This window comes from Phoxinus phoxinus, assembly GCF_949152265.1.
Source record: "Phoxinus phoxinus genome assembly, chromosome: 5".
NCBI classification, from domain to species: Eukaryota; Metazoa; Chordata; class Actinopteri; order Cypriniformes; family Leuciscidae; genus Phoxinus; species Phoxinus phoxinus.
The window spans coordinates 37,132,990-37,149,010 of NC_136880.1; the positions used below are offsets into that span (position 1 = coordinate 37,132,990).

Sequence of the window (16,021 nt, forward strand, 5' to 3'; positions counted from 1 at the left end):
ATAAGATCTGTACATGGATCCTGCTCCTATTTACATGCCACAAGAGCATGAATCGTCCGTTTGAATCTCTGCTTCTGCCCTTGAAGTTTCCCGAGGGAGAAATCTCAAGGTGATTAGAGCCTGTGTTTGAGTTCGTACTGCCTTTCCATAAAAAAATCCCAAAAAAAATCATTACTTTGTATAATACTTGCGATTACCAAGCTGCCCGGCATCACCCCTTGCAACCTTGCATTTTTAGCTTCAATTAGAGGCAGAAGAACTGCACAGCTTTAATATTCAAGGTCAACTGTAGGTTTTGGAAACAACTTTAATTATAAACCTCATTTGTTTCTTTGAAATGCTAGACTAAATTGCTGCATTTAAGGTGAAGCCCATTAGTAAGCCATTTCGAAAACATGTTCAGAATTTAATACTATCTACTGCTCTTAGTTTAGTACATTTAGAATACCTGAATGACCATATTGTAGCATTATATATATTCTGTGGAATTCTTTATCCAACAATACAATGCTCTCAACTTGACCTTCCATTTCCAGTGTGTTTAACTCTTGCTATTCTTATTATTCCAAAGATATGGCAGAAATAATAAGAGTAGTTTACAAGTATTACATATTCTGAATTCAGCCCATCTCTTTCTTGACTCAGTATTTGATTGGACTTCTCAATGTTTAGACATTTGTATATTTAAGTTCTGTCGTCAAATACAATTGACAGTTAGCATACAGTTAGGATTGGCGGTATGGTTCTGTCCCGGGCGAGAACTCCCTGTGCATCCGTGCAGCCTAGCATGGATAAGAGCAGGGAGAGCAGCAATAACCCCCCTTAGGCTAAACAGAACAGAACCAACATAATGTATTGCAGATATCATTAATTCAAGATTTTAAAGTACAACATCGTTTGAGAATTTATTCTGATTCAAAGAGGAATCAGAATGCTAAATCCTGACTGGTGAGAGGAGGAGCTGGGGATGGAGGAGGGTAATTCACAGAAGTACTGGGATAAAAATGTATAGTTCAGATAAAAACACTGATGTCTATGGAAACGATCAAAGTAGATCAAATCACCTTTGAAAGGTATGGCACTTCAATTAACGAAATTATTTGTCATTGAATCATTACAGTAATTCAAGATATTCGTTCAAAAACGCTGATTCATCCAGTAATGAAACAAGTGAAGTATAAGAGACTGAGTCATTGGCTGAATTCGTAAAAGACTAGGCAACAAGTACCCGAATGACCTAATACTTCCGGCGAGATTCTGAAGTGTGCATACGATGGACACTTTACTGTCCCATGAGGACACAGAAGAGGATTTGTAAATGGCACAGATGCAAGGCAACTGACCCTGGTAGGTCACATGATAATGACATTCGCCATGAATTTAATATGTCTGGATTTTATTCATACACACTTATACTATACAGAACATACTTTTTTGAACGGTCGCAAAGTTATTACTTATTCAAAATAAGTATATTCAAGAGAATATATCGCATACCCAGCCATTAAATAATTGAATCAAACCATGTTTGTTTTTGTTTTTTTATAAATCAGATGAATTAAACATTTTGTAAATCAGATAAATTAACATTTGTCAGAACCTCTTGCATGTTAGGAGTTGCATGCGAATCGTGATCTTTGTTTGAAAAAAGAAGAAGAAGAAGTGATTCTCAATTTATCCAGATCAGTGCAGCTAAAGATTGATTTATAAAATGATATATTCATCGTTATCCTTATAGTTATCGTTCTTGGTGTGATTGGGAATTAAATGCTTTCAACAGACTGCATGTTCACAACACAAGCCGAGTTGATCCCACTCTTGTGTATATTTGAAACACACAGCTGTGCTTTCAGTCTTGAAATGTGTTTCTGGGCCAGTGCTGGTGTTTCAGCTCATACAGGCTGTAGCTGTAATTTGCCAGGCATAATCAATAGTCTGTCAGTATACAGCGGCCTCTCGCCATGTACCACTGTTATTTCAGTGGGGAAATGACATGCTGCATGTTTCTAATGCAATACTGTTGTGTGACAGTCATGTCAGCATAGCCTGGTCTGGCTGTGGGCCTCAATGAGATTACTGAAGCACGATTGAATTTCCTCTCCAGTATTGGAGAAGGAACCAAGGAGAGATACAAGCCAGTGTGTGTGGGGGAGAGAGAGACAGAGAGACAGATGACCGTATGGAAGCTCTTTGAGTGTTATCAGGTGCAGGACACCCAATGCCAAATCAGTCTGATGGGATGCAGATGAGGAGATGAACTGGAAAAGAGCGAGGCAGGTGGGACGGCCTCTTTATTGATAATTGTAGAACTGGATACAGCAGGGTTGGTCTGCAAGCCCCCCGACTGATGACCGTCCCTTAGGGAGGTCTCTTTGTCTACACCATCTGTTTCAGCACACCTTGGAGAGATGGACATTCAGCCCAGAAGAAAGAAAGCACACCGCTGCGTAGATTCACTCTAAGCACTCTATAGATACACTCTAAAAGCCTGTTCTTATCAAGAACGCTAGTGAAGAAAATACATACCAAAATACAGGTGCTGGTCATATAATTAGAATATCATCAAAAAATTGATTTATTTCAAGAATTCAACTTAACAGGGGAAACTAATATATTATATAAACTCATTACATGCAAAGTGAGATATTTCAAGCCTTTATTTGTTATAATTTTGATGATTGTGGCTTACAGCTTATGAAACCCACAAAATCAAAATCCCAGAAAATTAGAATATTACATGAAATCACACAGTAATTACACAGTAATACCGTGGTAATTGATCCAGGTTTTGGTTCTTTTGGCAGTGTGGGCAGGTGCAAATCCTGCTGGAAAATGAAGGAAGCATGAAGTGCTCTGAAAATGTCCTGGTAGACGTCTGCCTTGACTCTGGATTTAATAAAGAACAGTGGACCAAAGTCCTCTTTTCTGATGAGAGCAAATTTTGCATCTCATTTGGAAACCAAGTTCCCAGAGTCTGGAGGAAGAGAGGAGAGGCACAGAATCCACGTTGCTTGAAGTCCAGTGTGAAGTTTTCACAGTCAGTGATGGTTTGGGGTGCCATGTCATCTGCTGGTGTTGGTCCACTGTGTTTTCTGAGGTCCAAGGTCAACGCAGCCGGCTACCAGGCAGTTTTAGTGCACTTCATGCTTCCTGTTGCTGACCAACTTTATGGAGATGCAGATTTCATTTTCCAACAGGACTTGGCACCAGCACACAGTGCCAAAGCTACCAGTACCATGGTTGAAGGGCCATGGTATCCCTGTTCTTAATTGGCCAGCAAACTCGCCTGACCTTAACCCTATAGTAAATCTACGGGGTATTGTGAAGAGGAAGATGTGATACGCCAGACCCAACAATGCAGAAGAGCTGAAGGCCACTATCAGAGCAACCTGGGCTCTCATAACACCTGAGCAGTGCCACAGACTGACCGACTCCATCACGCCGCATTGCTGCAGTCATTCAGGCAAAAGGAGCCGCAACTAAGTATTGAGTGCTGTACATGCTCATACTTTTCATGTTCATACTTTTCAATTGGACAGCATTTCTAAAAATCCTTTTTTTGTATTGGTCTTAAGTAATATTCTAATTTTCTGAGATACTGGATTTGGGATTTTCATTAGTTGTCAGTTATAATCATCAAAATTAACAGAAATAAACATTTGATCAGTCTGTGTGTAATGAATGCATATAATATACAAGTTTCACTTTTTGAATGGAATTACTGAATTAAATCAACTTTTTCATGATATTCTAATTATATGACCAGCACCTGTATACTTAAAATACATTTATTTCATACTAATATACTACAAATCAAGATATTTACTGGCATATCGCTTGAGACTTACTGATATAAATATTATAATTAAACTTTATTTGGAGTACTTTTTTGCACAATGCACATTTCTTAATATTAAGCCTAAAATGTGTTTTTAATATTAGTAAGGATATTATGATGTCTGTATACTATCAGTGTTTATATACAAGATATATAGTGTTTATGTGCAAGCACAATACAAAATTTAACTAAATAAAATTAGTTGTTGCAATTTAGCAGAGTTTAAGTGTATATCAATTTAGTATAGCCTACCAAAAGTACAATTGCAGGGTATTTATTTATATTAAGGACATCAATATGTAAAGGTATTTGTAGTAGGCTACACTTTACATAAAATCAATGAATTTCAAATACATTTTGGTTTATTTATTTTTCTGTGTATTATTAATGTCCACACCAGTTTTATCCTAAGTAGGGTTGGACGACCAAAAGTTGGAAACTTTCAATGGGAATTAACGGGAATATATAATTAGCGGAAATAAACTGGAAATTTGCAAAATTGCAGGTTAAAGTATAACAGGGAACTTAAATGTAGTTGAAAAAAACCCCCCCATCTTGCTGCATAATCTTGGTTAAAACAACCAAATTGAATTAAAAGATTTAAAGATAAAGATTTGTTCCCTGCCCATTCCTCAATTATGTATGTGTGTCAAGGTATGTTAATTTGTGTTCTGTCAATTATTTTCTCATCCAATTTTGCTCCCTCAGAGGAAACGACACTTGTTTGCAATATGTAATGATTATGACCATGTGCAGCCTCTTATATGATTTTGTGCAAAATGCATGAACTTTTGGCATAACTAGAACATAATTCTAGTTCATTTGTCACACTGTAAAAGGTAGGTCAGGTCGAATACATTGGATTGTGGGATACAGTATTCCATAATGTTTTTTCTGCTCCATACCACACATGTTGACAAATGTAGCAAATGTAGGGGTGTTTCCATGCAAATGCATGCATATACGAACATTTGCATATTGTGCATACTTCAAAAATAGTATGAGCAGTGTGTTACAAAAATGTTATCCGAGGGAACGGAGAGAGTGAGAGTAGACACTGTGACGTGTGCTGTTTGCATAAATATGATTATAAAATGTCCCTGACTTTGCAGGGCAATTAGAGTCCAATTTGAATGCAAATGTCTTCCTCCTGCCCTTATGAAGATAATGACGGCTTCAGCATGCACACGCAATTCTCAGAACAACTCTGCTGGCACTGGGAATGGAAAGGCACATGCACACCCGTTTGGCTGCGTACATCACACAAACCTCAAGGTGCACACATTTGTGTGTGTGTGTGTGGTGCTCACCTGACAGGTCGGTTCTGTTCTTGTCTCGCTCTAGTCTTGTAAAGTCAGTGCTTGAGAACAGCGGTTCCTCAGCAGTGGCCCACTGCGCACAGCCAGCTCAAACTCATTTACATCCTCTGTTTATTAAGCTCAATGTGCTAATGAATAGAGCTCCAATTAACAGCAAAACATTTCACATTGTTAATTAAGGGGACATGGTTCATATAGAAAGCATACACTTGCTTTCAGAAGGAATTTGACCCGGGTAAAGGGTAGCTGGTGACTAGTGTATTAGCTTGGCTGGTGTTTTGGTTTTGATTTGATTTTTTTGTTTTCCTTTTGGCTAACTCTAGAGGAGAAGTAACCAAACTACATTATGTTGATGATTTATGTTAATGAATACTTCATGTTTGTGGTTTCAACTTATCTTAAAAACAGTGATTATCCATCCATCCATCCATCCATCCATCCATCCATCCATCCATCCATCCATCCATCCATCCATCCATCCATCCATCCATCCATCCATCCATCCATCCATCCATCGTTTGACTGATCTGGCCTTAATATTAAAGCCAAACAGAAGATGGAAAAATAAGGAGAATTGTGACATTTTCTGTTGGGTCTACATCATTTTGAAAATATGCACATTTTGTTACATAATATGCTAATTAAGCTTAGATAGGTGAAGTCACAATCTTGTTTTTATTTGCTTCAAAGTTTATTTTAATCCCATTAAGAGTAAAAGGCGAGAATGTGTTCACCATATCCTCCCCTTAAATGTATCAACCGCATGGTCTCTCTGACTCGCTTTCTATGTCTCTTCCAATCGTCTGCCTACTTTACCACACTTTCACTTTGCAGATTACTTCAGTCGTAATTTGCTGTCTACCTTTAGGCTGGAGTCTTGCAGGATGATGAAAGACGTTGTGTTTTATGTCAGACCTAGTACTTCTATTGCTTTCAAATCATTTACAACTACAGCGTGCCCAGATGATTAGAAAGACAAGGAACTATTTGATTTATTTCTCCTGACAGACCTGTTGCAAGAACAACCCAGACCGTGTCATTTTTATAAAGTTTCATGTCAACTGCTTATTCTAAAACCATCAATCATAAGAGAAGAGGCGCAAACCAGAGCCAAATCTGTCTTTAGACAAATACTTTTCACCTGTTTAGACCTGAATTATGTTCCAGGGACTTTATTCTGGCTCTAAATGTAGCCATGAATTATGATCAGTAAAAAGAATAGGTTCATGATTATTTTTAATTTTGTTATAATGTCCATTAGCCTACAACAGTAGCCTATACACGGGTTTCTGTGCAACGTCATCACGTAGATGCGCGCGCATCTAAGAGGCAGAAGCAGAGATGACGCGGAGCTGTTGTGCTGTAAACTAACCTAAATGCATAGGGTATGTCATGTTTTTATGATTCGCAAACTTAGTTGGACAATTTCATACTAGTCAACTAACTAACTTTTTACATAATGTTATATTAATATGCAAATGAAACACTAGCAAACAGATTCAACTCTGAAATTGCAGTTTATTATTGAGTCAACAAGAATTTACAAACAATGCGAAATCTACGTTAATTACAATGTTCTTTTACAGAACTCGGCATAACATATAGCGGTCTTGCCTCTTGGATGCGCGCGCATCCGGTATTGTTTGTATACAAGAAACCTGTGTATAGTTCATCCAGCTAGTTCTGTGTGGATTTGTAAAACCTTCTAGAACAAAGTCTAAGTTATTTTTTTAAATGTAACTTTATTGTCATTAGGCTATACATAACATATAAAATGTTTTTATATAATTGCTTTTATATATTACCTTAAATAAATAAGTTTTTATTTTGCCACCTATACTCGGTTTCATGCAAACGATTTTTACGTCAAAAAGCAACATTGTGTTGTATGATATTGATAGCTATTTAAAGACTGATTTAGAGAAGCATCTAATTCAATCGTTTGCGATTTAGGTGGCACCAAAGGACAAAAAAAAAAAAAAAGAACTTCTTGAGAATAGTGATTTACACCTTTGAATCTGAACTGTGAAGTTCCACTTGCGGCCACCTGAGTTCGCTATTTCCCTTCCAACCGAAGACGTGTCTCACCTTATAGAGAATCACTGAAAAGTTTTTGTTTTGAATAACAATGCGTGCTGAAAGGAGAGAATGTCTGTGATTGGTTGGTGGTTTTCGGTTTGCAGTCTCTGATTGGTCCATCCATTTTAAAGGGGGTTTTCGGGGGGGTCCCTTGTCTCCCAAGCTCTCGTCTCGGCGCTCAGCGTCCGTGGCAGCATCCACTCACTCACTCTTTTACTACTGCCTGCGATGTGACTCCACGCCGCTCGCTCGCTGGAATATCACCCTTCGTGACAAGTGACGGATTTTACGCGCACGCCACGCCGTCCGGTTTTCCCAAATCAAGTGGACACCGCGGCAGCGGCCAATGCCTTTTACCATGACTGTGGGATTAATAACGACTTTGTGTGCTGTAACGGCCGTTTTCGCGATGGAAGGTAAATATGTGGATGTTTGTCTCTTTTTGACGCGCTCCGTGGAGTGTGTCACGCTCCAGGTTTGACAGGTAAATGTCTCGTAGTGGGAAATTGCGCTGGACTTTATTCGTGAGGACTAAGTTGAGTATGGGGAACATATTTGTATGGCTTCCAACGGAGTTGAGAAGGAGTTTCTGTGGCGGTTCCACAGACGCGGGATGATCGTGGTGCTGAATGTTGAGGAATGAATGAAACTGGTTGGATTACTTAAACCCTGCTGGATTTTAACATGGTAACTGTGGTAAAGAACATAATAGCTGTTTTATAGCAGGTCAGTGTATGAAAACATTATTCCTTAACCTGCTCTGGACCAGCGAAAAAACAGTTAATGACCATCTTGGACTTGCTAATGTCCAGTTATGACCAAGGGAAACGAGCTTGCTTACCTTAAACTGTTATGACTAACGTTAGCCGGTTTGTTGCTGGTTCAAAATGGTCTACCAGCGACATACTAGTGTGTGGGTAAACGTAAAGGATATTTGTTAACCATAAGACGTGCACTGAAGATGCAATGTGCAGTAGCCTATGATCTGTAAGGCTTAGACGTGTTCTTTTTCTTGGCTATTTAAATGTTTTCTTAGAGGTAAAAAAATAGAATATTTTTGGAAACTGGTGGTATCATTTGGTTTGGTGTGATTTTGGACTGTAAAAATTATTCAACTGACTTTTTATAATGCATTTTAATCTTAGATGCATTTAAAAAGCAAGAGAAAATAATATAACCGCACATTCAGGATGGTTCACCCAGATTATTCTGTCATTTACTCTATTTGCATCGTCAAAAATCTGTATGACTTGCTTTCTTCTATGGAGCACAAAAGGAGATGTTAAGAAGAATGTTAGAGACTGACAGTCTCAGTCTTTCTTCCACACAATGAAAGTGGATGGTGACTGTCATTCTGCCTCACGTCTCCTTTTGTGTTCCACTGACTGAAGAAAGAAAGCTAGACAGGTTTGGAATGGCATGAGGGTAAATAAATAACAACATAGATCATTTTCTTTTTCAGGTGAACTATTTAATTAACAAACCCATATTGGATGAGTAATAATCTGTGTCCTGTTCAATGACTTTTAAATTCTGTGAATACAAAGATGAAGACTAGTATTGCGTTGTATTCAGGTCACGTCAATGATTTATTCTGAAAATCAAGCAGAAACACAGCAAAAATAAGAAAGGGAGGAAAAAAAAATCTCCCTCCTTGTCTGGCATTTGACAGATGGTGGTTGACTGGTTGTTGCAGCCGCGCCAGAAATCAGACGTTCAGTTCGGCATGCTGTGTGTGTGTGTGTCGTGAGATTGGTCTCCAGATCAGTAATGAACACACAGCCAACATGAAGGGATTCTCTATTTGTTTCCATCTCCACTGCCTCTCCAATTCCATCCATCACACAACCTGTTTGCCTGTCCTTCTGTCTGAAAACACTCGTACAGGTATTGCTCAAGTCTGTGTGTAGTTCACAATTCAGACACTGTTTTATTTTCAACCCTCTGCTGCTCGGTAACTCGCTTTGCCTAAGCGTGCATGCTTTTTTTTGGATCACAAGCCAAAACGCTCTCTGATTTTGCACAGACAATCAGCACTAAATGATGTCTGCGCAAGCTCTAATGTGTCTGATTTACTTTTCAGACATTCAGAACAGACAAAAGTGTTGTAGAAATTCATTTTGGAGAGCCCCCCCCCCACGTTCAGGTTGAAGTGTGTTTGAAGGCGACAGATGGAGGGAACGGGGTTAGTGATCCCTTCTTATAGTGGCTAATTGAAAGGCAATTGGCCTTTGTGGTTTAAAGTGTGTTTGCTGTGGTAGATTTGTGTGTATTATACTCTCCTTGAGCCTATATCAGTCAGATCAGATTATGGCTACTAATTGCCAAACCAGCCCGATGACCACAAACAATGTGTCAAAGCCATGTGCGCGTCGGATGAGAGAGCGTAGAGAGCGAATGAAAGAGATGGGGGAGGGAGACAAAAAGCAAATTGTGTGTGTGAGTGGAAGATGAGGGTCTGGGGGACCATCTGGGTTTGTGGAAAGTGGAGTGACTCCGTTTTGACACGTTTCCATGCGTCAGTGAGCGCAGTTCACCAGCAGGGCCTAATAACGCTATAAATCTGATGAATTATGAATGCGGACATGCCTTTGCAATTTTGAAACTCTACTAATGTGTAAATCAGGTAATGTTAGAAGGCGATGGCTATAATTATATTGTTTTTAAAATGATTATTTATGAATATTCTGTTAATACACAGTCTTTGTAACTTCTGGATGGTCTTTATTTAAAGTCAAAATGAAATCAAAACTGACCCCGGCATGATTTTCTTGTTTTATTGGTCTTATTGTTCTTGATTCATCTTTGCACATTATTTGCTGCTTATACTTTCATCAGAATGTGAAAAATGAAAGTACTCGTTTTTACCCGAAAAACATAAACGCTCATGTTTGTGCAATCCAATCAGTTCCTAATCTAATCTGGTTTAGATAATAAATGCGTCACTTAATTTACAAAATTGGGGTGTGATTCATGATGACTTTATAGAAGATGATGTGTGGATCATCAACGACATTTACATTTTCAGTTGAGTTGATTCACTGTAAAAAATATTTATAATAAAAAACTTTTTATCTTTTTTCAAATCAACTTCGATAACTAATGTGTGAAGATAACATACTATTTTGAGTTTCTGTTTATTAAACCATTCTTCTTCATTGTATTATCTCACATTTTTAATTACAACAAACTCAAAATTTTAAGCCAACAAGGTAACTTGCTTTTTTAAGTTAAACCCAATTTTTTTTTTTCTCAGTGTTAGAGATTGATGCAGGCTATAAAAATCAGCTTTATTTTGAAGAATGCCATGATAATCTTTATTCAAGTGTGCTTTCTTATATCTGTTTGCCGTTCATGTGCGTTTAGGAGGATTTAAGTGCTCATGCTCAGTCAGGATTTTAAGTGCAGGTTCGATTGGGCTGTCATTTTGACATTTTTCTCTTGGTGGAAACATCAAATAGCCTAGGTTATAGAAAGCACTTTAGACTCCTCCTTACACACACAAACACACACACACACCCATACTGTCGCTCAAGCCCTCACCATTTAAAGAGGTCTGAGAGTGTGGTCATGTCAGTAAGTGCATCGCTGAAGTCCTGGTTCCCACGTCACTGGCCCAAATAAACAAGCCTGATCTGAAGTCACACGTTCTGTCCTCTGTTATGCTGCAGTGAGAGAGAGTTCTTTTATCAAATGACTTCACCTCAGACTGAGCCAACGCTTGACCGTTGTTCTGTCAGAGACAAAGGAACCCAGTGAAGTTTATCCACACACATTGCAGGGAGATGGTACTATCATGAGATGATATTACGCTTGACCTCAGGCTCAGATCACCTGCCACATAGTCAGTAAATGATTATTCCGTTGCGATTGTTTATTTAAATGATACGTAAATAAATGTGTATATAATTTTTTTCCCACCAGTTTCACAGATAAGGTTTAAGCCTATCCCAGACTAAAATGCATGTTTGAGCTGTTTTAACTGAATGCAACTTGCACTGGCATATTTTAAAATATGTCAGTGCCGTTGTTTTGTCTCAAGATGCTCACCAGTAATGTTTTTTTTTCTGCACGTTTATAAAATCTATGATAATCTAGGCTAATTGAACTAAGACCTACTCCTGGTTTAGCCTAATCTAAGCTTTGTTTGTGAAAGCAGGCCTTATTATAATATTTTTTTATTATATTATATTATATTATAGTGTAAAAGTTACATCAATATATTGTTTTATATTAAAAGTATATTATTATTATTATTACTTACAGGTAAATAAACTATTATTCTCAAAATGATTTGACTGCTAGTTTGATTGATTGCATTTAAATATTTAGGCTAAATCTACTGACAACCCTAGTTACAATGCATGCAAACGTTTATGTGTGTGTGTTTTGTCTGTGTGAAGATTTATTCATGCTTTCTCTCCAATCAATCTCTATCATGCAGTCGACTAAATGCACACAATGTGCCCATAATTTATTTAAGGGTGGACAGATCTGTGTGTTGGAAATTATTGCAGCTGATGTGAATAATGAGCTACAGATGCTGACCACACTTTTCCTATTTCCCTTTCTCTTTTTTTCTACTTGTCCATGGCATGCAAATTCATCTTATCCTTCTCTTGCTGTGCCATGCTGGCTGAGATTTAGGATGACCATGTTCTTTTTCTTCCATCTATCCATCTCTTAGTTATTTTACAATGGTGACCAGCTGACTGTAATACGATCTCAGTTATTACTTTGCTACTTTCTAAAGTAAAACATTAATTTGTGTAAAATATTGATTAATATTGATTTGCTTCAAAATTAGACACAATTCAGTTTAGTAATCATTATGCAAATACATGTGATCTTCTTTCAGAATGCTGCCATTGACCAATCATAATCCAGTATTTTAGACAGCCATATGGTTAAAGCAAAAGCAGCAATACTGCACGTGCACGCACACACAGACGCTAAGGGGGAGAGAAGTTGTTCCTGTGCGCTTGATTATGAACCTCTTCATCATTAAAAGAGTGAGTCATCTTTGTGCACCGAGGGGTTAAAGGACGTTTACATGTTTCCACTATCTTCCATATCGCTGTCAGCAGCGTCTGAGACTCAGAGCAGCGAGCGAGAAGCACTAATGCACCTGCAAATGAGATCGCTCAACTCTCTCTAAATGAATGCTTGCTCAGAAAGGTGATGGAAAGAGATAAGAGTTTTTTCCCCCCTTTTGTCGAAATTCTTCTCAAAAAGACTGAAGGCACAGATTTAAATCTCTATTAAATATTAATGTGAGGGTCAACCATGGCTTTATGGATGTGCTGACCTGATGATTTTTTTAAATGAAATACAGCTGTTTGCTTTTCATTACGTGTGTGTGTGTGTGTGTGTGTGTGTGTGTGTGTGTTTTGACTGTCATTTGACTTTCATATTGAGCAACTCTTCTGACGCTGACCGCTCCAGCAGTTGAGTTCACTAAGGTAAATATCCAAATAGATTTGGGTGGATTGAAGCACACTGTTTGCATACGCTGCTGAAACGGCCAGATTCATGTTGGTTTAGGTTGGTTTATGCTGTTTAGTGCTGGCTTGGTGCTGAGACCTTATAGTGGTCCAGATTTGAGTAGTGCTAATCTATGGTTTATCTCGAGAATTCAGGTTGTTCTAGGTTGGATGCTGGTCAGTGCTGTTCTAGGCAGTTTTGGTGTTGATCTAGGTAGTTAGGCTACATGTTGGAAAGTGATGATCCTGTGTAGGTTAATTATGTTTTTTTCTGGTCCAGGCTGGTTGATGCTGGCTTGATGTTAAGTAGGCTAGATGAATAATATTGGTCCCAGGTTGGTTTTTGCAAGCTAGTGATGGTTTGGCACTGGCAATAGGCTGGTTTGGTGTAGGGGTGTCTCAAAATACTGGTATCGATGATAACTGATAGATCTGAGATATTGATATTGTATTACCACACATACGGTAATATCTTAAATAATCAAATAAATGAAGTGCCAGTAGCTATCTGGTTGACTCTCCACTCTCCAGCATAGTAGGTGGCGGTATTGCACCTTGATATTAGTCATAAAATGCAACTTTTGAGTGAGATTTATTTATTTATTTTTTTGGAATGAAAACGCACAAATAAATTTAAATATGAATAGCATTCATTCTTTTTTTTTACTTTAGATATTGTGGTAATATCATTATTGTTGTGAGTTCTTCAGGGAATTATATCGTGACCGCTCTATTATTGTGCTAGTTTAGCTTGTTTTTCAGCATTACTTTGAAGCTAATCAAATAAGTTTTGCTGGTTAAGATGTGATACCAGCATCCAAAACACAGCATATACTGGTGACCAGCTAACAGGGTTGTTTGGGTTGTCATAAATCAGATTGAAGTATCCAGGTGTTTCGATCTATGTATCTGTGCTCACACACTCTTCCTGCTGCAGTTTTGGACCCTGATAAATTGCTTCAGGGCATCTGGGTGATGCAGCTCACCGAGACCATCTTCGGTCCTTCGAGATCTCTCTCTGTACTCTCCAGACACGGCAGCCAGATGGTGGATGGGGTGTGTGTTTGTGTGTTGGTGTGTGGCATCACAGTGGGACAGGCAGACCTCAAAGCCCTGCTGGTTTCATGTCTTTTATGGGTTTCTGATTTTCCTGTCTCACTTCACGCTCTGTGGCTTTTTCAGCATCACTAGATTGGCAAATGAGGTCTGAAATGGCCTCGTTAAACCAAACGGGCATGTGTTTGTGCACATTTAGAACTGAAATGAATGGCGAATGTCCCCAAAAATCACATTGGGACCAACTGATTAAAGGTAACTGCAAACATGTCTAAGAAGAATTAAGTTGGTTATGAGAAAATATTCTACTTGGCTTGATAATGTTATCTAATGCAATAACTAACGTGTTTTAGTGATGGGTCGTTCGCGAATGAGCCGGATCTAAGAGCCGGCTCTTTTAGGTGAACGACGGGAGCTGGCTCGCATATCTGAAGAGCCGACTCTAATTAAAAATATATAGCATATAGAAATTAAATCATTATGTAATAAAGAAATAATTAATTATTTTAATTTTATTTAAAATAATTGACTAATTCAAAGAAACACAACAAAATAATTAGGCTATCGGCCTAAAGGCGCACACACATTCGTTTCGACTGTCTGATCAGCCTCACACTCTGTTCCTGTCAATCAAACACGCGATGTCAACCAATTATACTGCATGAGGGAGGGCCGAGCACGCACGCACGCACACACACACACACTAGAGATGCGGATAAACCGCTGATCGGGCGGATGGCGTGACAAAAAATAATATTTTAATTCAATTTGGGCGGGTGGCGGTTAAACCAATCAAATGAAAAAAGTTTGCCACTAAGCAAACTTGCAAGCTATGAGCCGAGCTGTCAGGAGGAGGCCTAAACGTCTCGTAGATGAGACTGACTGGGTTATTTTGTTTCGATATTAGTTATATTTTAAAACAACCAGTCATATAGCCTACCACTTGTGGAACATTTAAAAGAGAGGCAGATTATGGATATGACTCAGAAATGACATCGGGCAATGGCAGCGCAAGATGTTCAGAAGAACGTAAGAGCTAACTTCTACAAGCTCAAAAACATCCACATAAAAAAAGAAGGTAGGCCTAGGCCTAAGAAAAATTGTCGGAAAACTTTGCACATTAATTAGATGTGCAAGGCAAGCAGGCAATTTTTCGGGTTGTTATGGACAATAAAAAATGTGAATATTCACGTTGCACTGTTGTGCGGTGGACTTTCAGGGAGTTAAAACGTTTATTTTTTAAAGAGCCGTTTGTGAGTCAAAAGAGCCGGCTCATTTCAGTGAGCTGAGTCAAATGAGCCGGCTCACGAAAAAGAGCCGGATTGCCCATCACTAACGTGTTTGTCTTTTTAGGAGATACTTATATTGTGTCAATTATCAGGTTATCCATTTAGAAGTTGGGCTAAAGAACTTTAATAAACAGCTGGAATAAAGCAGTGCAGCTCTATCGCACTGAACCATGAGTTTAGACTTTAAAATAGCCATAAAAATCAGTCCCCTCTGAAAGTGCTGTGCTGTCTATTTGGATTTATGGCTCTGCGTCACACAATACCACCCCCACCCTCCAAAAAAACATTTTATCGGATGATTTAAAAGTCACCTGGTTGGGGGCAGAGCGAATAATATATATAAGTGCAATCAGCAGAAAGAGCTAGAACACCATTTTTTTCTCTTTCTCTTCCTCTTTCTCTGTGTGAGACTGGTCAAATGGTGCATTGGGTAAGTGGCCCCGTCAGCAGATATGGGATCCTCCCCAGTGTGTCCGGAGGAGAGATTGTGGCAGGGTGAATTGATTATTGTGGTATGTTTCCAAAGGTTGTTAAGGCCAAGCTTCAGGCCTACTTAAAGGGATAGTTCACCCAACATTTTTTAGTGGCCTCTTCTGTGAAACACAAAGGAGACTTTTTGAGGAATCTTCAGTTTTCTTTTCTTTATATATTTTTAAAAATGTAATATATATCTTTGAAAGCAAAGCTACATTTTCAGCATCATTACTCCAGTCTTCAGTGTCACATAATCCTTCAGAATAATCATTGTAATATGCTGAATTGCTGCTCAAGAAACTTCTCTTTGTTGAAATGTATTCATTGATGAATAGATGGTTCAAAAGAATGCATTCATTTGATTTTTTTTGTAACATCTTAATATCTTAAGTGTCATTTTTGATCAATTTAAAATGTCCTTGCTAAATAAAAGTATTCATTTCTTAAACCTTACTGAAGGGCTTGACATTAAAGGGATAGTTC

General features: G+C 38.4%; 1 protein-coding gene across 1 annotated transcript in view; it reads left to right on the forward strand.

Annotated features, from left to right (window-relative positions):
* Window positions 1–7,368: 7,368 nt before the first annotated feature.
* The window catches only part of ephb1 (EPH receptor B1), a 229,684-nt gene continuing 221,031 nt past the window's right edge, over window positions 7,369–16,021 (forward strand). The window contains exon 1 of the mRNA XM_079613436.1: window positions 7,369–7,652. Within this exon, the coding sequence (XP_079469562.1) occupies window positions 7,583–7,652 (70 nt within the window). The 5' untranslated portion in view covers window positions 7,369–7,582. The remainder of the gene's footprint in view (window positions 7,653–16,021) is intronic.